General features: G+C 43.5%; 1 protein-coding gene and 2 non-coding genes across 31 annotated transcripts in view; all 3 read left to right on the forward strand.

The window, feature by feature from the left end:
* The window catches only part of PUM1 (pumilio RNA binding family member 1), a 119,412-nt gene that overhangs the window by 78,856 nt on the left and 12,816 nt on the right, over positions 1 to 27,740 (forward strand). For 16 of the 29 annotated variants that reach the window (XM_024105852.3, XM_008168915.4, XM_008168918.4 and 13 more), the window contains 9 exons: positions 3,221 to 3,372; positions 9,720 to 9,858; positions 11,470 to 11,613; positions 12,813 to 13,109; positions 13,903 to 14,139; positions 22,253 to 22,520; positions 23,024 to 23,153; positions 24,385 to 24,519; positions 26,254 to 26,391. In XM_024105852.3, the coding sequence (XP_023961620.1) occupies positions 3,221 to 3,372; positions 9,720 to 9,858; positions 11,470 to 11,613; positions 12,813 to 13,109; positions 13,903 to 14,139; positions 22,253 to 22,520; positions 23,024 to 23,153; positions 24,385 to 24,519; positions 26,254 to 26,391 (1,640 nt within the window). The remainder of the gene's footprint in view (positions 1 to 3,220; positions 3,373 to 9,719; positions 9,859 to 11,469; positions 11,614 to 12,812; positions 13,110 to 13,902; positions 14,140 to 22,252; positions 22,521 to 23,023; positions 23,154 to 24,384; positions 24,520 to 26,253; positions 26,392 to 27,740) is intronic. The other 13 variants (XM_008168917.4, XM_065576886.1, XM_024105853.3 and 10 more) reach the window with 2 other exon arrangements.
* LOC112059616 (small nucleolar RNA SNORD103/SNORD85) lies at positions 599 to 686 on the forward strand. Its single transcript, XR_002888919.2, has one exon. It is a non-coding gene; the product is annotated as a small nucleolar RNA SNORD103/SNORD85 (small nucleolar RNA).
* Positions 7,850 to 7,933, forward strand: LOC112059615 (small nucleolar RNA SNORD103/SNORD85). Its single transcript, XR_002888918.1, has one exon. It is a non-coding gene; the product is annotated as a small nucleolar RNA SNORD103/SNORD85 (small nucleolar RNA).

A 27,740-nucleotide genomic window follows, 5' to 3' on the forward strand; every position in this document is an offset into this window, starting at 1 on the left:
GTCTGCCTTCTTGAAATCCATTATCTTTATTGTGCTGTTTTTCCCCTCTACCGTTCATTAGAATCTTGACCACTTTCACTCAAGCTGTCTTCCACTTTCAAATTCTCAACCAGTTCCTCCCTAGTTGTCAAAATCAAATCTAGAACAGCCTCTCCCCAATAGCTTTCTCCACCTTCTGCAAAATGATCTCCAATACATTCCAAGAACTTGTTGGATAATCTGTCCCCTGCTGTGTTATTTTCCCAACAGGTGTCTGCTTAGTTGAAGTCCCCCACTGAGTATGAGTCATCATACTCTGAGTCACATGAATGGCATGATTGCAAATACCTGTATAGATTTGATGGTAACACTGATACTGAAGGGAATGGTTTTTATTGTGACCACGTTTGCTGTTCAGTTTACTGGTATTTCTTAAACTCCTTTTAGCATGTACATGCTTTTTGAGTGCATAAACTCTTCAGTGTGTGTGGCGCACAGCACAGTAGAAGTACTTGACTTCAAATGCATTAGGATGTTCTTCCTTTTCTATGGGATCTTTCAGAAGTATAAAGCTAGATTAGTGTCTTGTAATGAAGAATAACTCTGCAAGTTTTCCAGGTCTGGCAGCGATGACACACTCGCCCCTCACTGAGAGAGCTGCTCAGTAATGAGAACCTCACCGTGTGCTCAGATGAGCTTAAGCCAGACTTGCAAAAATGCTCAGAATGCTTTGTTTAAAGGCGCTTACTGCAAACCTCAATAACCTTTCTCTTTTTTTATACCTAAAGCTGTAGCTGTTCAAATGAGCAACCCCTAGCTGAGAGAGAGTCCAGACTGTGTGTACAGTAGTTAGAGCTCAGATTAATATAAACTCTACTTCTTTTGGTTTGGAATAGAGATGCCTAATCTTTGTCCAAATGAAGGTTGCCATGGCACTTGCCAGGACCCGGATGGCTACCCTGTTTGCATAAAATGAAGTGGATTGTAGTTGCCTCTCTTCAGTACGGAAGTGTGGCTTGCAGAAAATACAGGTCACAGCATGCAATTTGTGACCTGCTTTGATTGGATACCAACAGGCACAGATGCATTTTGATCTAAGCACCCTTGGTTGCTTAAATGATGATGGGCAACAGCATGCTGGGACATTCAATGAGCTGTGCTTTAAGCTGTTGCTGCCTGGGAGCAGATCTGTTGAGTGGGAACTACAGTCGCTTTTCTCACCATCGATGGAGTTCTGTCCACCGGGGCAGGTCTTGCTCACCCTGATTTACCTTGTGGCATTGGAGCCCAGGCTACTCATAAGGTGATCTTGCTGTGCAAAAGAGCTTTTGGGGCTGTGATGCCGGCGGGTTTACATAGAACAGTGATTGGTCTTATACAACATTCTATATAGACAGACAAAATTAAAATGACTTGATAAGGACAGCACAGTAAGATTAACCAATGCCGCCCTCAGAGTAACAGTGTTGCTGAACTTCACTGTCCTGCAGCATAATGCAGGCTCTGCACCTGCAACACACCAATTTGTACAGATTGAGTCCAGAATGCAAGCCTGGTGCTTAATGGCCTTGTTTCTATCCTCTCCTCTTCTTTATTGTCTTCCTTCCCCCTTCTATGCTACACTTATGCTTGGAATAGTTTCCCTGTTCTCTGATCCAAATACCCACCCTCTCTTCATTCATATGTTTGCTAAACTTGCTTCATTTGCAAAGATTTTTTTAATGAGCTATGAAAGACAAAATTTGTTCTTAATTGCAGCATTTTGCAATTGAACTTCCATCAGGTCCACAAATTCATTTTGTCTGAATGCATTGCTTGTCTGTCTTACAGTCTAAGCTGGGGTAGACAATAGGCAGACTGCGGGCCAAATCCAGACTGCCAGATGCTTTTCAACAGACTGTGAAATTGTTTTATTTTACTTCTTGTTGTTGTTGTTTGTTATTTTTGTATTATTTTCTCTGGAATCTGGACTTTGACTATACCTCTGGACCTTGACAGAAAATAATTGATTACCCCTGGTCTAAGATGTGTATTCCTCTGTTAGAAGGCAAGCATTCTGTCTGAGCATAGTAAATACTCATCTCTGCTACAGTGGAGGGCGCATCTGATGTAAAATTTAGTGTTGTATTTCATTCAGCCAAGCACATTCTAATCTCAAGTCATTTTCACTGCAACAGTGAGTAATTTAACCCTCAGGCTTTGCATTGGTTTTGAAAAACGTAGAAATTAGAAGATTTTTGTTAACCTTCTGCTGATCTCTCCAAAAGACATGAAGCAGACATAAAAGATTCTATTGCTTCCAAACACTATTGTATTGGATGGGATGCGTTCTACCAGGAAGTGCAGCATATAGATTTCTCATCTGATTGTACACCAGTCTTCTTTGGATAAACTTTTAAGGACAGAGGCTACACCAGGCCATAATTAAAATAACTGAGAGTCCTGGAAATTGACACAACCCACATGACAATTCACAAATCTATTGATCATTTAAGGTAAACATACATTCTCTCTTAAATGTGACATACAACATGTTAAAAATGGGACCTGTGCCCTTTTAATCCTTTTTTATTACTGGTTTATGTGGTGTACAAAAACCCTTTCAGGCCTTTTTTATTTTTTGTTTGTTTTGTTTTATTTATTTATTTATTTAAATTCTGTTTGTTTTTACATTGGAAATTGAGGTGTTCTCTGGGTTGGAAAAGTCTCCCTGGTGACTGGAGAACTAAATGACAGATACCACAGGAGTCTTGAGAGCAGAAGTGACTTTTTGTCAACTATGTTGTAAAACAGTGTTCACACGTATAGCTTAACAGTTCTGTTTTGGAGAAAGGATGCCTTCGTTAAAGGTTCATTAGCCATGCCTTCAGTTCTGGCATTGAAGCTCACAATAAAAATCACTTGAGGTTCCTACTAAATGTTGACATGCCCGGTATATATAAAGCAAAGAACAACAAGAAGAAAAAAACTTCAGGTCCTACTTGTATGTTGTGATAAAGGAATAAAAATGGGCACTAACCCAATCAGTGGTGTAGTAGTTAAAAAGCAAGAACTGTGTAAATTCCATGTATCCTGGACTACACTCCTGAGCCCAATGGTTTTAAAATCCTTTGCAGGTCACCTTTAAAATAGGCTCTGTTGACTCAAGTGTGATGTGTGCAGGTGTTTTTTGGTCATGGCTTACTGTTGAGCAGGTCTTGTTTACTACAGAAGTTGACTGAATCCTCCTTTGGCATTTTAGGCCCTGCAGTAGTCCCTCATCAGTACTATGGAGTTACTCCCTGGGGAGTTTATCCTGCCAGTCTTTTCCAACAGCAAGCTGCAGCAGCTGCCGCTGCAAGTAACTCAGCAAATCAGCAAACCACTCAACAGACCCAACAGGGACAACAACAGGTAAGTGGCAGTGTTTTGCAGGTCCCTTGGGTACCTGGGATTTACATAAGAATGCTCATGTGGGTTAAAGAATTGCTATTTCCAATGACAACACTTGACCATATGAGACTCAGTTGATTCAAAAGGCCTTGGCCTCTTTAAAATTGAGAGGAAAGTATTACCTGTAAGCTAACTATTGGGATCGTGCCGTTCTTTCCATGTTTGGAGTTTCCCGTATGCAGTCTGGCAGTGATGGTCTCTTTTGCACAACATTATTTGTTTCCAAATCAAGGCCAGTCAACAGTGAAAGTAGGAAACTTAAAAATAGCTTCTTGCTGCTTCAGATATCTGGCTAAACCCATGTTGGAAGCTGTAACTAGCAGAACAGTAGAATAGAAATGTGAGATCTTGTTTCATTTCCAACACACAAAGGAGATAGGGGACAGCTGTTTAAGCAAAGTAGTTTTAAAAAAGTGAATATATTGCAGCAAAAAGAAATCCCGTGATGAGAATTAAAATTATGCAAAGCAGGTTTAATGGGGAATAGGCATTTGTGTGAAAAAATTGCGTTAGGAATAAGATGTTGCCATCACATAGTAATAGCCATAGCTCTGTTGCTATTGACTATCTGCAGCTCTGAAGCTATAACGGTTTAATATGATGGAAGCAGCTTCATCTTAGCACATTTTTTTTCATACTGATGCATTTCCCAACTCCCACTCAACCCATTTCCCATCTGAGAAGGAGGGATGAGCTTGCTTTCTGTGCAGATGTGGGGTGCTTCAACATTTGCCCAGTTTAAAACAAAAACTAACATTCTTAGACTTGTATATTATCTGTCCTCCCCTCTCCCTTTCGTTCACTGTAATGTTTCAAAAACAAACAAACAAAAAAATACTAATATTCCCATTTCCCAGTGTCTGAAGCAAAAGAACTTTAAAGGGCTGGTCTACACTGGGGTGGGAGATTGATCTAAGATACGCGAATAGCGTAGCTGAAGTTGAAGTATCTTAGATTGAATTACCTGGGGTCCACACGGCGCGGGATCGACGGCTGCGGCTTCCCTGTCGACTGCGCTACCGCCGCTCGCTCTGGTGGAGTTCCGGAGTCGACGGGAGCGTGTTCGGGGATCGATACATCGCGTCTAGATGAGACGCGATATATCGATCCCGGATAAATCGATTGCTACCCGCCAATACGGCGGGTAGTGAAGACGTATCCAAAGTTTGCTGCTTCTCCTTCCTCCTTGTTCACGTTTTCAGATGGCAGCAGCACTGCAAAACAAGGTGGATCTTGCATGCCTGTTTGCAGAAACTCTAGCAGTGACATAGAGGCAAATCCATTCTGAAAACGTAGGATCCCAGAGAACCCAAATATGGAGCAAATTTTAAGATCTTTCACAACAATGTTAGCACCAACTTTGGTTATGTAGATTGTAATCTCTGTGGGGCAGGCACTGTCTTTGGTTACATGTCTGTATAGCATCTAACACAAAGGACCTCGAGGTGCTACTGTAATACAACACATGTACATTTATCTTCACCAAATGTGTCTCACGATTCAAAAGTGCTTTTGCTGCCAGTGGCAAAGTTGCCATGCTTGTAAATCCTCAAGCTTAGATGCCTGCAATACCTAGGCACAAAGGGAGAGCTCCATTGCCTTATGACTAAGGTTGAGATTTTGTCACGATTATTTTTAGTCAAAGTCACAGACAGGTCACGGGCAATAAACAAAAATTCATGGAAGCCCGTGACCCGTCAGTGACTTTACTGAAAACAATTGCGGGCTGACCAGCAGATGACTGAAGCCCGGGGATTGGGGTGAGAACAGAGCCCAATCCCTGCTGCTGGCGAAGGGGTTTCCAGCACCTGCTGCTGCAGTAGACGACAGCTCCACAGGCCTCCACTGCAGCCTCAGCGGCTTCGAGCTCCAGGGTCCCCCCGCTCCAGCGGTGCCTGGAGGCTCTGGAGCCTCCCCCCAGGGTGGCTGGGGCTGAAGTGGAAAATGTCATGGAGGTCTCTGAAAGTCGTGGAATTCATGACCTCATCTTATCCTTCCTTGCATCTTACATTGATCTGTATCACAAACTTGGTATTTCCTAAACATCACTTTTTGTGTGTTTCATTCCTCTCTTATGATAGTTTTTAAGAGCTGAAAATCCCTTATAGAAGGGTATGAGAGTTCAGATGATAGGCCATAACAGTCTGGATCCCTTAGGTCTGTTTGTAAGTATTTATGGAGACTCTAAGGGCTTGTCTACACAGGGACACTCAGAAAAATTAATCCAGGTTACCTAAAGGTGCTAAAGTGGATTAGTTAAACCACATTGAACCCCTTTGTGGACTCTGTTAATCAGAGTTAAAGTGACCTTAATTTAGTGTAGTTTAATTCACTTTCGAAAAGAGTTAATTCAAAGCAAATTAAGGTCACTTAGGAAAAAACTAGATGGGAAGGAGGAATGTGAGAGGAGATGCAATATGGAAAAGGCCAGCCAGGCTGTTTGGGGTTGGTTGGGTTATTTATTTATTTATTTTGCCTTTATCTGCACCAGAACAAGGAGGAGTATAAAGAATTTAAGAAGTAGACGTTCAAAATGAATAAATGAAATCGGTTTTTACATCAGCATAAAATTAGCCTCTGAAACTTTACTGCAGGACAATATTGAGGCAAACACTGTCATGATTTAACCAGTGTTTATAGAAATACGTGTCTGCAGCCGTAATGAGGACCAACTAGTGAGCAGATCCCAGCTGGAATCCGAAGGAATTTCCCCATAATAATATTGCAAATCAGATGTATAATGCGGCTTATATCTTCTCTGAAGCAACTATGTTTGGTCATTGTCAGAGAGAGGATTCTCAAGTAGATGGACCATTGTATTACAAGTCATTTGTCATAAAAATGCATATTAATATCGGTTTTTAATGCAGCAAAACTTGAGCCATAAAGAGAGTTAGAACATTTTGAAAAAACTTACTAAGCTATTAATGTTAATTAAGTACATATGAGCTCTTTACAATGCATATTTTATTAATAGCAACAACCCTTATTAGATGTAGATCAGGTGCGTTCAACATTAGTGCCTACAAGCAGGTGAGAGTGGAAAATGAAAATGACTCTGAAAGTACTGATATAATGTGATGTGGAATGATAGCTACATTAAATTGTGTTACTTAAGGTGGTTTTTCATTGTAGCAAAGTAAAAATGCATCATAAATGGTCTGCCTCTGTATGGAAATCCAGAAAGTTAACTTAATATTCAACTCAGTATTTTTGTTTCAAAAATAACTTCCAGATTAATGTTATAACAAATTTAAAATTATTCCATCATTGCTAAACTCTCCCAGCTCAAGATGGATGATAAAAGGGCTGCTGGTGGCACCACCGTTCCTTTGTTTGTAGTCGTCATTACCATCATGACACGAGTAAGAGTAGTCTCTGCCCCTCTCATTTTATACCTCAGAAATGCATGCTAATCTGAATTTCAAGCTCTGCATCAACCCTCTCAAATGCATTTACCTAAAACTTGTGCGCACATCCAGAGATTGCAAGTTAGATGTCTTTGAGATTTGAACCTGCTATATTTAGTTCAGAACTAATGCTGAAAACCCACTGCTAAACCAAGCACCAGGTCAGGCTGCACATAGTTTAACAACCAGTATCTAATGATTCTTCAGGGCTAGAAACAAAATAAATCTATTATACAGCTGGAAATCAGAGCGGTACCATCTTTGCAGTGGTATAAAGCATTTGTTTTTTAGCTCTTGCAGGCTGAGAGTTACTGGACCTTTACATGCTCTTTCTACGTGCCATCTTCCCTACTATATAGCTAGCATCTGGACTTAGCAGCTGTTGTCTTTAGAACTGCTAGAGCCAGAAACTAATGCTTTGTACCATCTTAAAGCCATTCCAGATAAAATAAAGCAATAATCTTTCACTCCATTGATTCTGGATCAGCGATGAGAAAGAGACCACTTTTGCTTCCTGACAAAATCAATCTTCAAACCTCTGCACCTGGCAAGTCACCAACATGCGTAGGTTGAATTGAGCTTCCACACTTACATCGAGAAATACATACACTGGTAAAGCAGAAGAAATGAAGTGTGATAGACTTGCCACTTTAGCCTTGACATTCAGAATAGGGTCCTGTGCCCTGAAATAAGGTATATGCTGAAATGGCTTTTGCAGTGATTTATAGGCTGGTTCAAAAACCATCTCTCATAGATATAACCTGTAATATCTTTCATTATTTTTACAGCCCCAAAAGTGGCCAAAGTGCTTTAGACTTAAAAATGTGTGTATATTTTAAACAAAAACCTTTCTTCCCCCATGAGACAGACCCTGCATTTCTGAGGGAAGTCCTCCCAGATGCTCCCTTGGAAGAAGTGCTTCTCACATGTTGCTGTGATTTTTTCAGAACTCGTTTGGGAAACCTAGCTTTTCATTTAAAAATACCAGTTTTGCCCTCATTCCCCTGCGCTTTAGTGGTTTTCAAAAGTATGGCGATGATGATACACTTGCCCTCACTGAGAACACTGTTCGGTAATGAGAACCTTGAAGTACTCAGAAGAGCTGAGCCAGCACTTTTGGAAACCTGCTAGAATGATGTATATGGATACTTCCTCTTTGGTGCTTGGGTGATCCCAAAGGGGATGGCAGATTCATAAAAATACCAGTATTTCACTTGCTGTGACATATCCTTCATTATGCATGTTCACTACATTGCACCAGCATTGTGCACGGTCATCAGTTCACTGCAGCTGTTGAAACCACTTAGATTGGAGGTGGGTTGAGCGTTCGTGAAAATCTGTTAACTACTTTTCTCTCTGTTGATGCACCAAGTAAATATTTGCTTCTATTAACTTTGGGGGTGGAGGGGCAAGAGACACCTTTCTATGTGATCTGTTATTGTAAAATGTCTGTATCATGCGTGGCACCAAGTGACAGCTTTTAATAGGCTGAACTCACAAGAGGGTGCACACTTTTTCATTACCACTTGCATAGTAGGCTTTCACAGATAAACCGCAGAGCAGTTAGTGCATCGCACACTTTAACCGCAAGGGCTACATATAGAAGATGTGTGATCTTGTCATTGAAGGGGTCACTGTTTCACAGATGGGTCTACAGCTTGGAAAAACTCAAGCCAAGCCACCATGTCTCACTAGCCTATAGGAACTAAACCGAGTATTTCTTCATTTCTGCTCAAGTTGGTAAGCTTTTAAGTGTAGTTTCTGTGCACATCAATAGCCAGATGTGTTATCTTCAGAGGACAAATATCAATAACCATCCTTTTCCAGGGGCAGGGACTGTTTCTTAAAGATTTGTTTAGAATGTTGTAAGTTAGAGATGTATGGAAACAGGAGTGAAAAGATTAGTGGGTGAAATTTTCCCAGGTCGGGTCTGGTAAACTTGACTGGGGCATCTTTAGGTATCATGAAAGCATTTGTACCCATTTTAACATCAAGTCTTCAGTGTGTATAAGACTTTGTATCTGAGAGCATAGTCCACTAAGAATAGAGAGAAGAAAAACTACACTAATTGTCACACATTTGTCATCGCACAGCGGTTCTCAAATTGTGGGTCGTGACCCCATTTTAGTGGGGTCACCAGGGCTGGCCTAGACTTGCTGGGGCCCAGGGCCAAAGCTGAAGCCCGAGTCCCACCACCTGGGGCAGAAGCCTGAGGGATTCAGCCCTCGGTGGCAGGGCTTAGGTTACAGGCCTCCTGCCTTGGGCTTCCGTTTTGGCTCCCTCTCCTTCTCTCCTCTCCCACCCACCCACCCACACACTCACTCTGATGGGGCTTTGGCCCTCCACTGTGGGGCTTGGGTGGGCTCAGGCTTCGGTCTCCCCTCCTGGGGTCATGAAGTAATTTTTGTTAGAAGGGGGTCGTGGTACAACTAAGTTTTGAGAATCCCTGTCACAGTGCATAGGAAGCTGTACACTTAAATAGAGAGACAAGGTGGGTGAGAACAACGAGGAGTCTGGTGGCACCTTAAAGACTAACCGATTTATTTGGGCATAAGCTTTTGTGGGTAAAAAAGGTGGGTGAGATAATCTTTTATTGGACCAACTTCTGTTGGGGAGAGAGGCAAGCTTTTCAGCTTACACAGGACTCTTCTTCAGGTGACCCGAAAGCTTCAGTGAAAGCTTGTCTCTCTCCCCAACAGAAGTTGGTCCAATAAAAAGATATTACCTCACTCACCTTGTTTCTCTAATATCCTGGGCTGTATCCGTGGCCAAAACAACACGGCATAAACTTCTTAACTAGACTGTTCATGAAAGTTTGTAGAAATGTTTTCAGTTACTTTGACTTGTAGACTAGTCTCAAAGCAGACAGAGTAGTCAATGATCCTGTTTCTCACTCAGGTTCTCCGTGGAGGAGCCAGTCAGCGTCCTTTGACTCCAAACCAGAACCAGCAGGGACAGCAGACTGATCCACTCGTGGCAGCTGCAGCAGTAAACTCTGCTCTTGCTTTTGGACAAGGCCTGGCAGCAGGGATGCCAGGTATGGACTCTGCCGATGCCCGTTAAGCAAAGGAGCGCACTAGATAAACTGCTACTGATTTTCTTTCAACCAGCCATGCTTTCTGATGGTTTAAATCCCTTTGTCGGAGATGAAAAGAAATGTTCTCTCCTGTACTGCTTCGCTTACTCTTAGGATACAGGTTAAATTTTCTATAAAGTCAGAAGAGGATGCGTTCGATAGCTTGGCTGTTTGAAGGAATTAATGACTTCTGTTGAAATTTCAAGTTTTGGGATCTATTGTATCTTTATAGATCTTTTCATTAGGTGAAATCCTAGCCACAATAAACCCCCATCGACTGTAATGGAGCTAGGATTTCACCCTCACGTAATATGCCCAAGATTTTGTGTAGACGCTAGTGGCTTTAAAAATAATAATTACAATACATTAAGTTATCTAATATGGTTTGTCGCAACTGTTTCTATTTGTACCATGGAAGCCAATGAGGAAGATGGTCGTGAACAGCTGAGAATTTAATCTTTCACTGTATTGGGCCTTTTGTGGAGCCTGGCTAGGCTGACATCTTTCTTCCTCAGCACCCTACATCATCACTTTCCAATAGCTGTTCCTGTGGGGGCACGTGCAGGCAGCCTCACTGTCAAGAACACCAAGGTCTGCAGAAGATGAGCTCCCATAACATTAGCTGTGACCCACAAGGCTGTTACAAACTCTCTTGACTGATAAATTGCAGTATTGTATTCTACTGTGTAAAGTATACAGGCCATTATTGACCCGCTAAACGGATCTAAGTATGTCTGGTTGGTCAGAGTTAGGTTAAGTGAATATTCTATAACTTTTGAGCGTGAAGTGTCTTGCTTGAGAATTCCATATGGGTATAGGCCTTCATATGACTAGAGTGTAGCTGTAGAAGGCTTTATTTTGATTATAGAGTGAAAGATAACATGCATGTTGCAAGGTGTGTTTGATTTATAGGTAGCCTCGAATTTGGCATTATTACTTCTTGGGCGAAGTTTTCAAAAGGGCTCAGCCCCCGTTGAGACATGTTAAGCACTTCTGAAAATCTGGTCACTTGGGTTAGGCATCTAAATGGGAGTTGCCCTTTGTTGACAGTCTGGCCCTTGGCTTTGGGAGGGTGGTGATTCACAATGTGTAAAAGCTAGGTGTTTTTGTGATCAGATGTTGGGATGTTCTGCATCAGTCAAGCTTTATAATGTAGTGTTTGTGTGCGTGCACTATGATACTGGGGTAGTTAAAGTATGGACACAGCTGTAGTGGTATACAAGGTGCCTTATACATGCATCGCTTATTCCTGTAAGGGAAGGGAAATAAGTTGTGTTGGTAGGACTGCTTTAGTGCGAACTCCGCACCTTTGAGTTTGCACATGCAGCGTCCACATGGAGGAGTTACAGCTCAGCACTTTAGTGCACACAACTATTTACGCCCACTTAGTCTGAACTGCGGGGCAGTGTAGACATGACCCAAGAATCAGAATTTATGCCGTTTTTCACCTATTTATATTTGAAAATGTCCTGTCGCTGTAATCCGAGCTTCTCTTGAAACAATCTGAAATGTCAGTGGCTCCTGGTGGTAGATGGCTTCGTTGCATATGTTAATTTGTCTCTGTGTTCTTAGGTTATCCTATGCTGGCTCCTGCAGCATACTATGACCAAACAGGTGCCCTGGTGGTGAATGCAGGGGCTAGGAATGGCTTGGGGGCCCCTGTGCGCTTGGTAGCCCCTGCTCCTGTCATCATCAGTTCCTCAGCAGCGCAAGCAGGTAAGTTCCACATAGCTAGAAATGTGTGTGCAAATCTGTCCCATCCATGTAGAAGATGGGGACGATTCTGTGAATGGTGTTTGTGCACTCTGCTGTAGACGTGCTGGCAATGATGACACACTTGCCCTCACTGAGATCCATTACAGGGATTGCTGCTGAGAACGTTCTCTGTACTCTGTGGGCTGAGCCTCAAAATACGTCACTGGAGAGTGAGCATAGAATAGCTTTTGGCACCACTTTGCAAAATTCTGAGATTATCAACAGTACCTGGTGGCACCTACTAAAATGAAGATTTTTAAACAATTTCCATTATAATTATTTACTATGCTCATATCTGTCACCTTTTTGGACTGAAATTTCCCAGGCTTATTTTTTGGATTACTGTGTTTGGGGTTTTTTTATTCGGATTTTTTGAGAGGTGTTGAGGGGAAGTTTGAGCCAGTTCCTTTCATACACCTTTAAATGATCGGAGAGTGGAAGGAAAATGTTCCCTAATCAGAAAATAACTCGTTTCTAAAGGAAACTCTCAGCATTGATGTTGTGTTAACAATCTTGGCTAATGTTACTTAATACCTTAGATTAGTAAAAATCAAAGTCATTTTGACTGTCAGATCCTTAGTACTGCGTGTTTGGGGTTTCACGCATGTCAGGGGAATGCTTGTTTTTAAAATTGTTTTTATTGGGTGGACATATTTCTATTGGCCTTCAGTTTTTACAAAATTTAAATTTAATCCAAGTTGACAGTCGTCCCTTTAAAATTTAGCTTGGAAGCAGCTCGTGTTTGCTTTTGCTACCTCTTGCTTAACCCTCCACAAATGGTGATTATCTTGAAAAAGACATACCCAAATACAGTGACCAGCTGTCACAGAGAGAGGAGGGGATACTGTAGCAGGCCAGCAAACGAGCAAGACACTTACAAACGATCTGGAAAAAAGAAACGCTCACTGTTGGCCGCACAACTAAAGTGATTTCAAACCAGAGCTGTGTAACGAGACAGAAGATCAACACAAGGTGTAGGCAGCACTGCATGCTGTTTAAGTGGAAGATGTATACATTTTGTGACAACTCCCTGCATGGGGGGTGAATATCAGCCAGAGGGAAGAGTAGTAAATATAATCAGTAGTAAATAAATGGGATCTGTAGTTCTAAGCCCCAATGTGGATTGTTTTAGACTATATTGTTTCATTGCTTTTCTACAGCGGTTGCAGCAGCTGCGGCTTCAGCCAATGGTGCAGCTGGTGGTCTGGCAGGAACAACAAATGGACCATTTCGCCCTCTAGGAACTCAGCAGCCACAACCCCAACCCCAGCAGCAGCCTACCAACAACCTGGCATCCAGCTCATTTTATGGCAACAACTCTCTGAGCAGCAATTCCCAGAGCAGCTCGCTCTTCTCTCAGGGCTCCGCCCAGGCTGCCAACACTTCCCTTGGCTTTGGAAGCAGCAGCTCTCTTGGCGCCACGCTGGGATCTGCGCTGGGAGGTTTTGGAACGGCAGGTAGGCATGTTAGCTGGTCTCTTGGGGAGATGGAACAGCTCAGAACACAGCTGAATGTGCTTGTTGAGTATCGATTATGGAAGGCCTAGGCTGATACAAACCTGCTTATGCCAACTTCCGCCTGGGGCTAGACAGAAATTTCCCTTATTAGACAGGTTCTGATTGTGTGTCTGTGGGGTTCTTTTACCTTCCTCTAAAGCATCTGGTATTGTCTGCTCTGAGAATGGAATTTGAGCTAGATGGGGGCTTGATCTGATCCAGTTTAGCAATTCCTGTGTTAATACTGTAGTGCTCTTTGGGGGGAGTTCTTCATCATCCTGTTGCCCATGAGGCTGACCTCTCCCCTGGTTGAACAGGGTGGATGTTTCCATCCACAGCCCATCCGTTCCTGATAGTTCAAATAGGCTCATTCAAGGGTGACACAAACCCTCTTCACCTGAGGCTGAACAAGCTACATTGTTGGGCCCCTACTAGCTCCAAGAGCCATCGTTGTTTTACTGTAAAAATCCATTTTTATGGGTAGTGTATTAGAGATACTAGATCGACAAATTCTACTAAACAAACTTGGCATTGGGCCCGGCAGCCTCTTTGCATTGATGGAAACCATCCTAGGGACTGATTGTGCCAGAGGATGCATATACGCAATTCCCATTAACTTATGAAAAGAGGAGCCCTGTGCCAAACAGTTAAAGTGGACACCGGTGCATTTTTCTGTTTATTACACACTTTTCAACACTCCCATCACCCTGAACGGTTTGTAAATTTCATTTAGTTTTATTCTCTCCCATTTCAGTTGCAAACTCGAACACCGGCAGTGGCTCCCGCCGAGACTCCCTTACAGGGAGCAGCGACCTGTACAAGAGGACATCCAGCAGTTTGACACCAATTGGACACAGTTTTTATAACGGCCTTGGCTTTTCCTCCTCTCCTGGGCCTGTTGGTATGCCTCTTCCTAGTCAAGGACCTGGCCATTCTCAGACTCCACCACCTTCCTTATCTTCACATGGATCCTCTTCAAGCTTAAACCTGGGTAAGGAATATTATCCCAACATGGAAATAATTACTGGTGAACTCTCTCTCCATGCTGAGAATTAAACTGCCGTGTCATTATTTAGGTAAGATGAGCACACTCTGGGAACCATCCACACCTGGTATTTTTATGGCAGACCTGCTACTTTCACACACCAGACTGAACTCTGAACAGGGAGTTGGAAGAGCTGGGTTCTAGTCCTGGCTTTTCCAGGGATTCACTATGATTTTATGCAAGTTTCAGTGCCCCAGTTTCCCATCTCTCCCACCTCTAAACTGGGAGTAATACTCAACTACCTTCCTAAAGCATTTTGAGTGCATGGAAGAAAAGCATATTAAAAGTGTCGAACATTATTATTTGTTTATATATATTTAAAAAAAAAAGACAGGTAGGCTTGACCCATAACCTTTTCAGATGTTTTAAGATAACTTTAACCTGTAGGTTAAAGATTTTTGAATAAGGAATTAATAGATTATAAGGCAATTTCATATTTTATACCAAATGTAGCAATTTCTGGAGCAGCATTAGTTTTATGCTGTGTTATGTTTAACTATTCAGTTGATGAAAATTTCACATTGATGTGGCCTATCAAAAGAAGATTCATAGTTGGATGTTGAGTTTAGTATATTGCTATATGAAGACATCCCTGGCCAACCAGGACTTAAATAATTCTGTAAGAAATGTCATTAAAAACAACTAGCCTTTTTAAATTATGCCTAGAAAAGATTGAAATGAAATGACTTGTAGACATTGAATGTACAAAAATATACAGAAAATTATTGGACTAAAATTCATAATAATATACTTAACTAAATAATGTGTGTGTTCATATGTGAATGATGGGCTTGTAAACGCTGCCTTCCCACATGAGAGAATTTCACTCCTCCACAGTGATTCAGGGGACCGATGACTAACTGGTTTTTTGTTATAATGTGTAGTACGAAATAGGAAATTATTCAGTATTCAGTTATTGCCTTGTTTTGACTCTTCATATGAACACACATATCCAGATTGGCAAATCTCCTAATATTTAGAACAGATCTCCCATTGCAGCCACCTTTTTTTCCCCGCTTTGCCGCTTGAGGCAGCAAAAAAGCTGGAGCCAGCCCTGGCTAATAGCCATTGATGGACCTGTCCTCCAGGAACTTACCTAGTTCTTTTTTGAACACACAGTGGACAAGAAAGACGGGCACACCAAAAAAAAAAAAAAAAAAAAAGTCAAGTATAAGCCTGCCTAAATAAATGGGCCTTATGCCATTTCCTAAAAGCAACCAGAAAGGAACTCTGATGGCTCTCCCTCCACCCTCCCTAAAAAACTCTGCTCCTAGCCACATATTCACTGTGGCTGATTCTCTGCCCAGTAGTTACACAGGGTGAAAGGTGATTTAAGAGCAGTTCCTGTACAAATTATTTGCTCTCCCTGCGTACAGCTGTTCTCCATAACGTTTGTTAGCCATTTAGATTGTTTTTAATTTTTAATGCAAACTCAATGTGGGTGTTAAAATTAAGTGAGCTTCTTCCACCCGTCTATCATGCAGTGAATGCAGAATGGGGCTTTGGGTATTCACAGTATAGGGAAAGCTGTCGTCATCCTCCTCCTAGTGGATGCCCAATTCACTTTGAGTTTGGGGATGATTTAATTATCATCTGATAACACTGCATTCATCATCTTTACTTAGTGCAGAGTCCGGCCTCATCCCCTTTAGAGCTTAATATTGGAACTAGTTTCTGATGGGGAAAGGAGGGGACTCTCGTCTCAATGAAGATTTAAAAAACAGCTGGAACAGTTATAAGGGATTATTAAACCACCTGTTCCTAATCGGTTTGCAAAAGAGGGATTGGAGAAGCCTGGTGTAGAATAAAGTTCTGCCAAGGTATCAACTTGAAGAAAAAATAAGTTAGCTTCGTTTCAGGACCACAATGAGATGATGGTAGGTAAGGCTGAGGTTTGATTTTGTTTAGAATCAGCAATCCTTTTGGTTAAATGGTGTCCGAGTTGTTCCAGGTTTGTCCTTTATTTAGCCCTGGTCTGCACTACAGAATTATGTCAGTGTCTACACTATAGCCTGGCTTCTGCTGATCTAAGTGCCATACTACACCGATCTAATAACTCCACCTCCATGAGGGGTGTGGAGCCGTGAAATTGACAAGAGAGCCACTCACAGTTCAGGCTGTCACCCTGGGGCAGGTGGGGGGCTCCAGCTAGAGCCCGGCTGCTCGCTGCCTGGGCTTCCTGCTCCCAGCTGGGCTGCTGCCCAGGGTCCTGGCTCCCTGCCAGGAGCCCAGCTCCCCACTGGGAGCCTGGCTTCTGCTTGGCTCCCTGCTGGGAACACCAAGGCTCTCAGCCAGCCACACTGCCTCTCTTAAGTCAGCAGAAGCGCTCGTGGTGAGGATGCGCACCACCAAAAGAAGGAAGTTAAGTAATTACTGCGGTGGCTGTACGTGGACCTATCATAGGTCGACTTAAGTTTGTAGTGTAGACATGCATGCCCTGAGCCATGTCATGGCTTTGGTCTTGTAACTGGGAAGTGATGTATTCTCGATTACTGAGTGCTGTACAAACCAGGAAGATTCATCCCAGCTCTTTCAGCTGTCTGATTATATCATAGCTTTAAAATATGTCTTATATTTAACCAAACTGGTTCTTTCTGGCATTGTAATCTTGAGAGTTATTTGGGCAGTACCAAGTACCGCGAACTGCAGGTAAGCAGTTCTTGAAATAGCCCACAAAGAGAGACTCTGAGTGAGTGAGATGATGATTATACCACAACTCAAAAGTACAATATTTGCATAGGCAAGATAAATATATTATTGTAACACTACCTCCATGGATTTTAGTTCAGTATACGTAACCAGTCTCTCTCCAGTAGTGTTTCTGCTCCTGTCTGAGGTTGCACAAAATATTTTTTTTCTTCTAACCTCTCCAATTCCATTGCAAACATGGAGATTCTTGCAGATATGTAGGAGAGACAGCTGTCAAATTTTGAAGTCTAGCATGTTGTGGCTCTCGGTGGAAACGTTGCTATTTAAATTCCTGTAGCACACAATGAGAGGCTATCATGTAGACATGTGATGTGTGGTAATCTCTCCTTTGCAGGGTTGGGGAAAAGAGGTGCTTAGAAAGTTGGTGAATCCTTAGGGTTTGTCTTCATTGAGAGTTATTCCTGATTAACTACCCAGATTAAATTCCTGTGTGGATGCTTTTATTCCAGAATAAGGGTGTCTACACAGAGAGTTAGTCAGGAATAGCTATTCTGCTTGAAATTCATACCCTACCTTAATCGGAATTAATTTCTCAGTGTAGACAAGTCTTTAGCTGTGATTGATGGATGGGTTTTCATGCTGGATGTTCTGCTGCAGTTAGTGGCACACTTCAGGGCTCTGCAATAGATTGTACAAAAAGCTCCCCAATGAGAAGTGTTAATCAGCTGGTATGGCAGTATTGCTGGGTAATCCTGCCCTTCCTTGCAGCTTCCAAGGCAGTTTGGTTTGAAAACTCCTTTTCCTTTTTAAACAGGATCCAGGTGCCCTCTAGTGGACAACCACTGCATATCACCCACCAGCCCAAGTTCAGTGTCTCCCTTGGTGAGAGTCACAGCTGGCTGTTTCTCAGAGAGCCGCCTTTTCATTGCCCTTCTGCTGGGAATAGCTCTCATTCCAGCAGTTCCTCCCTTCCGAGCAGCCTGGAGACCCTGCAGGCGGCGCAATCCCCAAGCGCTGCTTCCAGGAACAGTTAGAGCCGCGTGGCTGCAGCTGCCGCTTCGCTGCTCCAGAGGTCTATGCCCTCCCTTGCATAGTTCCTGAGCCCCTTGAATTCACCACCTCAGGATCTCTCTGGCTGGCTCTTGAATAAAACAGTGCCATCCGCTTAACACCCGAGTCCCCTACCATGTCCCGGCAGGCACTGAGGAGAAACCCAGCAAAAAAGTTACTGCCGGAAGTGGGAAGTGTCTTGACTGGTTCAGCACAGTCAGTGCTGGGATAGCTGCTTCTGCCTCAGAGCTCCCCACTACCCAAAGCCGGGAGACAGAAGCTGTCGATTCCCTCCTACCTAGGCCAGGCATTCTCAAGGGGCCATGGCTTCTCACTCCAACCCCAAATTGAGCAAGCCTTAGCTAGGCCCTCTGCCCTGCTCAAGGAGGTAAAACCATCCTAGATCTGTCATCTATATGACCGGGCAGGTGCCAGTTCACCTTCCCTGTTGTGTAATTCTGGCTTGTGGTAACATGTGCTTAGGACACTAGATGCAGATGCCACCTCCAGAGACAGTCTGATACGAGCTCCATTGGATTGCTTCAGTCTTTCTGGAGAGCCACTTGCAAAGCTTTTCAAGGGTCTTCAGAATAGACCAAGATAATGCCACCTCGGTTCCTCCAGGGACTCTCTAGATCCCTTCCAGGGGATTTTTGCCCTTCGTATACTGGATTATGTTCCACAGGTCCGACCAGTAAGCCCTTTCACACTGCACCTGCACCAGAAGTTACTTTGTCAGCAGGAATCTGCAATATCACATCCAACCGTGCTTCAGCAACAACCGCGACAACGAGACCTTGCCCTCCCAGTTATGCACCAGCCTAGAAAGAAGGCTGAGAAATGTCAATGTCTGGTCTTTTTCTGAGCTCCAGAAATCAAATCAAATGGGCTGCAGTGTTACCCGCACAATCTAGGGCTGCTTACTGTTATCGGAGAACCCCTCTCTTATACAGTCTTCAAATCCCACTTGTCTTGTTGAGCCCTTTGAAAAGATCAACAATTGCAGTTACCTCTGTTCAGGAACAGCATGTCAAAGCAATTTTCCTTGTCCCTCTTCAAAGTCAAGGTTTTTAATTCATGGCTTAGTTTTAGTCTCTAAAAAGATGTGAGGCTTTGTGACTGGTTTGCCCTTTCTCAACCTCTCCAACACAAGAATAAGACTTTCAGATAAAAACATTAACCCTTATGATTCAAAATTAGGGGCGAGGTCTGTGTGTAAGACCTCTACCTCTGAATAACTGTGCCAGAGAGAGAGTCACAGTAGTTGTTATGGCTCACCATAGTGGCATTACCATTTTGGAGCTGTGTCATTCAGGCCATCAGCACTAAGTCTTCACAAAGACAATGGTGATTCTGGTCTCTTAGCACACCTCAGGGAGTGTAATTCTGCCATTCCTTAGACCGGGGGTAGGCAACCTATGGCACACGTGCCAAAGGCGGCACGCCAGCTGATTTTCAGTGGCACTCACACTGCCCGGGTCCTGGCCACCGGTCCGGGGGGCTCTGCATTTTAATTTAATTTTAAATGAAGCTTCTTAAACATTTTAAAAACCTTCTTTACTTTACATACAACAATAATTTAGTTATATATTATAGTTTATAGAAAGAGACCTAAAAAAGTTAAAATGTATGACTGGCACGCGAAACCTTAAATTAGAGTGAATAAATGAAGACTCGGCACACCACTTCTGAAGGGTTGTCGACCCCTGCCGTAGACAATCTCCTGATAAATTCCCATTACATAAGAAGTAACCACCTGCACCCTGCTCCAGGTTGGTTTCATTATGAGCGGAGAGAAGAGCTCATTGATTCCATCGTAGGCTATCATACATGTGAGTGCCCATTTCAGGATGGGCCACATCATTACGGTCTGTTCTAAAGACAGTTTTCAAAAATTCACACTGATCCCTTCTGACCCCAGAACGCACCAGGCTTCAGAACTTGGTGATTATGGCAGTATGCACAGACTCAGTTTGAGGCGGGCTTTGACTTTGGGATGTCTAATTGGATAATTGGAATGTCCAGAGCGATACAATGAAGAAGAGCTTTGGGCTTCCCAGCTCAGTATGAAAATCACCAAGGGTCCCTATTGCAAGCCTCTCTCTGAGAAGTAGCTATCAGATCTTCCCATCATATGTATTCATCAGATGCCACTTCAGATGGAAAATGACCTAAATAGGAACTAGTTTGGGAGGGAGTACTGGTAAAGCATACATTTCCTGGACTTGCCATCGGCTCACTTGCTCCCAGAATTCCTGCTCAGCTAGCCACAGTGCACATAGAAAATGAGAGTCACACCACTGGCAGAGAGCTCTTCTCTCTCCTGGGGTGTGCAGGATGGTGCATTTTCATATATGCCCCTTGCATCCAGAAGAAGCTGAACAATCGAGATTCTTCCCAGGGGAGTGGGAACTCAATGAGACCATTTTCAGTTACTTGACTCCCATGGGATGCTTCCTATCAGGGAACCTCTTCACTAACTGCCGTGGGAAAGCACAGTTAATTTTGTTCCCGGCACTGGAAGCTGCAAGCTTGGCAAAAGGAGGCATGCTTTTCAGGTGGGCAGGCCTACAGATGTATGCATCACTCGCCTTCTTTCTCCTCCACCTCCCTGTCAGAGGTGCCTTATTGGATTTTGGGGCACTGTGCTCCTGTCTGCCCCCATACTGGCCTCGCAGACTGGGTTCCACTTGGGCCTAGTCTTCACTTACCGGCTGGTCCGGCGGCACGCCATCGATGTTCTGGGATCGGTTTATCGCGTCTGGTTAAGACGCGATAAATCGATCCCGGATCGATCCTGGAAGTGCTCACAGTCGGCGCCGGTACTCCAGCTCGCCGAGAGGAGTACGCGGCGTCGACGGGGGGAGACTTCCGGCCGCGTCTGGACCGCAGTAAGTCCGGACTAAGGTACTTCAAATTCAGCTACGTTAATAACGTAGCTGAATTTGCGTACCTTAGTCCGAAGTCCGGACTAAGTGGGGACCAGCCCTTGGATAAGACTGTCCTTCTCTGAACCACATAGGAAAATCTTGTTCCTCAAGATGAGTTGCAACAGCTGTCCACTAGAGGGAGGCTGGGTCCTGTATATCCGTGTTTCTCAACGACTGGTCCCCAGTTTAGGAAGGCAGCACGCAAGTCCCTGGTATCAAGGGTTGAGACAACACTGTTGTATATAGAGGGGAAAAGTCTTCAGCGAAGCTGAGTGGGCAACAGGACTGAGCGAGTTTGTAACAGTTGATGGAACTTTGTGAGAAATTAGTTATGGATAAAGAAACGGTGTTTGGGGGGTTTTAAGTCACTTTCCATCCACCTGTGCATCCCCTAAACGTAGGATGAATCCAAAACTCTTCCCCATGTCTCCTAACAGAGAGATGATCATTCGGGGGTATTTTTGAAAGCTTAAAACCTTTTCAGTCTTTATATTTGCTCACCGAGGTTTCCCAGTGAAACGTGTATTGAAAGGACAGTAGGGCGCCCGTTAACCAATAAGAAGTAAAATCACTAACTGAAAGACAGTAGTGGAAAATAAATAATTGTTTCTTTTGTGCACTTGGCAGCTCATTGTGTTGAATTTCACTGTTTTCTTGTATGGTTTATTTTGAGTGGGTCGTTTCACACGGCAATAGAGGAGAGAAAAACATTGGGAAAATTAGGAAATTATGATTGAAAAACCACACAAGTTGACAGGGAGACTTGGGAGCCGTTGTATCAGAAACACTTCTAATGCACCTGAGGATCCCTTTAAAGTTGTAAAAGTGGCTTTGGCGGCCTGCCTCACCCTGGGGGAGACAGTCCAAGATGGGCCCCACTCTTGCAACTTTAAAAGCTGCTAAATTCCTATTGCGTTAGCAAGGGCTGCCACTAGTGGAAATGCAGATGATATCCTTTCACACTTGTACATATTGCTACACTGCGTAGTCCTTAAAAGGGACTTTAAAGTACAGGGCGGGCCCTGGACGGGCTAGGAGAGTCAGAAAGGGATGCAGACAGTTGTATTGTGATAGATGGGAAAGACATGGAACTGGCAGCATGCCAGATTTGTAGACTCCTTTAAACAGTCTTAGGAACCAAAGGCCTTCTCAGTTTTAAGCCAAACTCCCCGTTGAAATCTATAGGCGGTTCTGCTTAAATACAAAAGGGCCGGGTTAAAGAACCATGCTCAAACACAGTCCTAGCTAAACTGTTTTCTGGGACAGTTTGCCCAGTCTGTCTTCCAGAACAGTTGCCTGCAAAACCAGGTTAGCTGGACTAGGAATAGCATAGAAATAGTGTTACACAGAGCTCCCGTCTCTGTTTGGAGCCCAGGCGTTCAGCTGCTCACCTCCAGCTTTTGAAACATCCTCCTTTTTGTGACCCACAGGAGGGCTCACAAATGGTAGCGGCCGCTACATCTCGGCTGCCCCTGGAGCTGAAGCCAAGTACCGCAGCGCAAGCAGTGCCTCTAGCCTCTTCAGCCCCAGCAGCACACTGTTCCCCTCCTCTCGTCTGCGCTACGGGATGTCCGACGTCATGCCCTCTGGCCGAAGCAGGCTGCTCGAAGACTTCCGCAATAACCGGTACCCTAACCTACAGCTCAGGGAGATTGCCGGGCACATCATGGAGTTTTCCCAGGATCAGCACGGATCCAGGTGGGATTAAAAACAATACACAATATGACCCTTTTAGGACAGCCCCTTCTTGATCAGCTCGGTGTGCAGTGGACATCCGAAGTCCAAAAGCAAGGAGGTGCTACACAGGAGCGGAAACCGGCCAACCAAATTGCTTTTTGTAGATGCTCTGCCACCAGTGTTTGCTCCCAAGTGCTTTGTGTGTAAATAGGAGCATTCTCATTACATAGTTAACCTGCTTGCTGTGCCAGCAGCACTTCATGCTCCCCGTGGTCAAAGGGCTGTCCGAGCAGGAAGTAAGCAGTAACCCTGCGTCATGATGTGCTTTGCAGTGCAACGGGGAGATTCTTGGGATGCTTTATGCTTGCGCCATCACCTAGAGTGTCAAATAGGCACTGAATAGAACTCGGTTTATTTTGAGCAACACGGGGCTTTGGAATGGGTTTTGAGTTGAACAAGTACAGTGAGGGAGTGTGTGCCAGTAGCCCTTTGAATTACAACATCCCACCAATCCTGTTCCTCAGGTTCATCCAGCTGAAACTGGAGCGTGCCACCCCTGCGGAGCGCCAGCTTGTGTTCAATGAAATCCTGCAGGCCGCTTACCAGCTGATGGTCGATGTGTTTGGCAATTACGTCATACAGAAGTTCTTTGAAGTGAGTTTTCATTCCCTTCTTTGCTAGTCCCTGTCCGACAGGAACTCATCTCGGGTGCTGGAGGGTAGCTCTGTAAAGACCCTGCCACCACATGGGTAGGAGATTGTTCAGCACTGATGGGCTGCTAAATTCTCCCTGCTGGGGTGACTCAGGCCTGGGGCTCTTAAACGCTTCTGAAGAGTACTTTTTTTGCCTTTAGGATGCACCCAATGTCAGAGATCTTTCTTTAAAAATTCTTCCATCCGGAGGCGCTTAGATCCTCTACAAGGCCGTCACTTGCCTCTGTTTCCAAAGGCACATGTTGGCACTGCCGAACTATCCATACTCCACATATTTAGGAATAAAGTGAACTGCATCTTAACAAAGCTGGTTTGCTTCCTTCTTGGTTGTGGTTAGGAGGGAAGAGTAAGAGCTCTGTGTAGTTTAAAAGCTTGTCTCGCTCACCAACAGAAGTTGGGTCAGTAAAAGATATTACCTCACCCATCTTGTCTTTCTAATATACAACATAATTCGGAGAGAGCATTTTCTTTAAATCAGAAAGCAAATTGAGTTTGGGATTTTCAAAGGGGTCTAAGAGGGTAAAGGGCCCAGCTCTCGTTGAATTTCATTAGGATTTGGGTGGTAACTCCTTTAGGCTCCTAATAGGTCACCCATACTCTCACTTCTTTTTTCCAAGCACATGCACCTCTGGGACCTGGGACGTTATCACAGGCTAAGGCAGAAAATGTTGTGGGAGTTCCTTCCTACTGTATCTGCAACACATCACTCAGCTAGTCTGCAAGTCGTGTTTTTAATCCCACTGTTGTTGAAGTAGAGGTTCTCCGAAGCAGCAAAGCTGAATAAATTATCCCACCTCTCCTTCCTGGAATCTCCATTTCTCCCAAGTCACTTGGACTTGCTTCCAGGATCATGGAATGCATGGTCTTTCCAGAACCTTTTCAGTGTCACTGGGTTAATCAGCTGTTATGTGTCTGAACGTGGTGGGTTCAGTACCTTTGCCACTTGACTTCCGTTGAATGCATCAGGCATGTGTGACACACCGTCCCCTCCCCGTTTTGTTGATACACGCCCAGAGAGCATGCAGTTCTTTCAAGGACTCAGCATGCTCGCCTGAGCTTTGAGATGTGAAACCAGAGACTTTAACATTACAACCTGCTTACTGCCCCTCCTCTCCCAGTCTAGTCCAAGGGTTTGTGCATGTTAGAACAACAGTGTCTGTCCTCCTTTCTAGTTTGGCAGCCTTGATCAGAAGCTGGCCTTGGCAGAACGGATCCGTGGGCACGTTCTGTCCCTGGCTTTGCAGATGTACGGCTGTAGAGTTATCCAGAAGGCTCTTGAATTTATCCCCCCAGACCAGCAGGTAATTGTAAGTTTCCATTTTAACTTTCTTCTTGATGTTGAATGTTTCTGGCTGTTTGGTACTTGAATTATTATACACTTGTTGCCATTGTTTTTGTCTGTCAGTGATTTTCCTTTGATTTGGTTTGTGGTATATATGTGATGTTTCACATGCATGATAAGTGTGTGACATTCTGTGGATCCATTGCAGACAAGGGGTGCCATCAGACTGTGCCATCTCAAAGTTAAACAATTTCTAGTGTTCCCTGTAATCACATTGTAATGTGGCACGTGGGGAGGTTGATAGTGAATTGGCAGACTTCTATTTAAATCCCTCCAAGCAAACAGTTTCCAAGGGGTTGCCTTTTAGCACTCAGTAGGACCTTGCTGCATTAATGTAGGGGGTCAGAATCCTGCCTTTCAACTTCAGCTATATACGCAACGCACTGTTGCGTATTTGGGAGGAATTCTTTATTCCTTCCAAGACATTAGCCAGAGAGACCAAGTGTTAGACACACATGGGAAATCGCCTAGATTCTGCTGCGAACAGGCTGGCAAAGGTCCCATTTTCTCATCCAGGATTTCATGAACAATGTCAATATTTAAAATGAGAAATGCAGTGCGTGATCCAGCTCCAAAGATTTTGGGGAATCACAATTTAAGGAGCTCTCATTGGCTTATTAAAGCCCATTTCAGTTTTTAATTTAGAAGTATATTCCCTTCGGGTCAGGCCTGAGCTATTTCTTCAGCACAGCAATAGGGAAGGGTAGTTGTGCTGCAAGAAATCGTGGTGTGGGCCCAAGAGAAGTTACAGTCGGTCTGGGTCTTTGCTGAATTAATGTCCCGGGATGGTGTGAAGGGGTTCTCTGATCCTGAAAGTGGCATCGTTTGGATCAGTTGTAAAAGTGAAATCCTGACAATTCTTTGTTTTTATAGATTCCATACCGTGTTTTACAAGAGTGGAGCTGTTAGCTCCACTGTCGCCTAAACACCTATTATAATTAGATGAATCTTACCTAAGTTCCACTCACTTTGTCCTGTGCTATTGTTGTGCTCTGAATAATTATCCAGAGATGGCTGCATTTCATTGATGACTAAAGTATTTCTCATGTAGTTTCACTTCAGATTTTTTGAATGTAAGTTCTGTGCATTCTGTATTATTCATATGAATTCTAACTGCAGTACATATGGATGTTTGAGACAGGATGCTTGTCAGTTGTTCCTTAGCTAGACAACTGCTTCACCTAACTTTGTAATCATAAATGGCTTTTAATTAGTTACCTTTGTAGCACAGTAAGCTTACTGCATAGCATCATCAGCTATTGGAAAACGTTCATTGTAGTAAAGAGAACAGGAGTACTTGTGGCACCTTAGAGACTAACAAATGTATTAGAGCATAAGCTTTCGTGGGCTACAGCCCACTTCTTCGGATGCATCTGAAGAATTGGGCTGTAGCCCACAAAAGCTTATGCTCTAATAAATGTGTTAGTCTCTAAGGTGCCACAAGTACTCCTGTTCTTTTTGCGGATACAGACTAACACGGCTGCTACTCTGAAATCTTTCATTGCAGTAGTGATGAGACACAACTAAGTTCTTCATGGAGGACTTTTAAACTTTAGAGTTAGCGTGGATGTCCTTAGGGTTGGTTTTTGTGTGTGTGGTTTTTGTTTTGTTTTGTTGTTAATGAAGATTCCGCATGGATATTTGTCAGCTGTGAACTCCGGGGGTGCTTTCTGTTTGTATCTGTCTTTCTTCCCAATAGAATGAGATGGTACGGGAGTTAGATGGCCATGTACTGAAGTGTGTGAAAGACCAGAATGGTAATCACGTGGTGCAGAAGTGTATTGAGTGTGTACAGCCTCAGTCCCTGCAATTTATCATTGATGCATTTAAGGGGCAGGTAAGTTCTTGAGAAGCTAGAAATAAACTGTTGAGCCTCATTATTTGTGTTATTTAGTATCACTTTGAACAGAAGCTTAGACGCTACAACTCACTCAGAGCTTTGGGTTTTCAGCTTTAACATTTTGTTTCCTGCAAACACCTTTGGGAAGAATTTAGCAATAAAATATGGCTGGACACCTCGTCAGTCACACGCATTGTCCTTTTGCCTGCAGATCTATCACATAGAGCAACCTTGCAAAAATCTATTTCCCTGGAACTAGTCATATTTTTTTTTGGTGGGTGAACAATTAGTGTGTTTCCATCAGTCTTCATAGTTAGGATGATGAGTGTGCTTTGTGGCTGGACTAATACATTTTCATCATGACATTTGTTTTGATCAAGCTTTCCCAGGGGTCCAGTTGTGGGCCAGGAAGTTTAATTTACTGCCAGAGAGAGAGAGAGAGTCATTTCTCCCCTATTCCAGTCTTGGAACTCCTGGCTAGTATACTTTTGAATAACCATTGAATTATGTAGCAGTCTTTATTTGTGCTATGGTAGTTCAGTTATCTTGACCTTTTCATTATAAAATCCCTATTTTAAGTGTCTCCAACTCTGCTGCCATAATTGGCTTTGAATTGAAGCTGAAGGATGAAATCCCAGCCTGAAAGGGAGTTTTTGTTTTGATGCTAGGAATCTTTCAGTCACAATTTCGCTGACATTTTAAAACACACTTAGAGTCAGAAAAGCAACGGTTAAAAAACCCACCTTATACCTTGAGTCTGCTCTATGGATGTTTTCAAGTTGCATCTTTCTTTACTAACACACCCAGTTTGCTTATTACCATTAGCATTGCAAAGCCAGTCAGCTATAGGACAGCAAGCAAGCTTCTAGCTGGCCATATCCCTTAGCAAGCTAGCCAGTTAAGTTCTACCTCTGCCAGTGGAGTTATCAATGCAGGAGGCAATCTAAAAGTCAGAAAGAGTATAGCTAGAAACTTAGATCCCAGACATTGGCAGTTAGAAAAATCCTCTCTCATCTTGTGAAGTGAGCCAGTTCCATCTGGACTTTATACTGAAAGAGTAAACCTAGCACCTCAAGATCATCTCCGAATGTAACTGCCTTTGAAGAGGTTTTTGTGTGCTTGTGCAACTCAGAAGAAGCTTTTTATTAAAATGTTTATAGTCCATTAGGCTCTGATAGAGTAGCGACTTCGTGTTAATTGGTTTTAAACGGCTGAAGAAAATATTTTGCTTTAAATAACAAGTTGAGCAGGAGTGCTAGAATGAGTAGGGAGGTGAGTTCTTCCCAATCCATTCTCATACTTTGGGAAGGGAGAAGATTCTTTGACACCTGGTGCCCCTACAATGA

This window comes from Chrysemys picta, chromosome 23 (assembly GCF_011386835.1).
Source record: "Chrysemys picta bellii isolate R12L10 chromosome 23, ASM1138683v2, whole genome shotgun sequence".
Classification (NCBI taxonomy): Eukaryota; Metazoa; Chordata; order Testudines; family Emydidae; genus Chrysemys; species Chrysemys picta.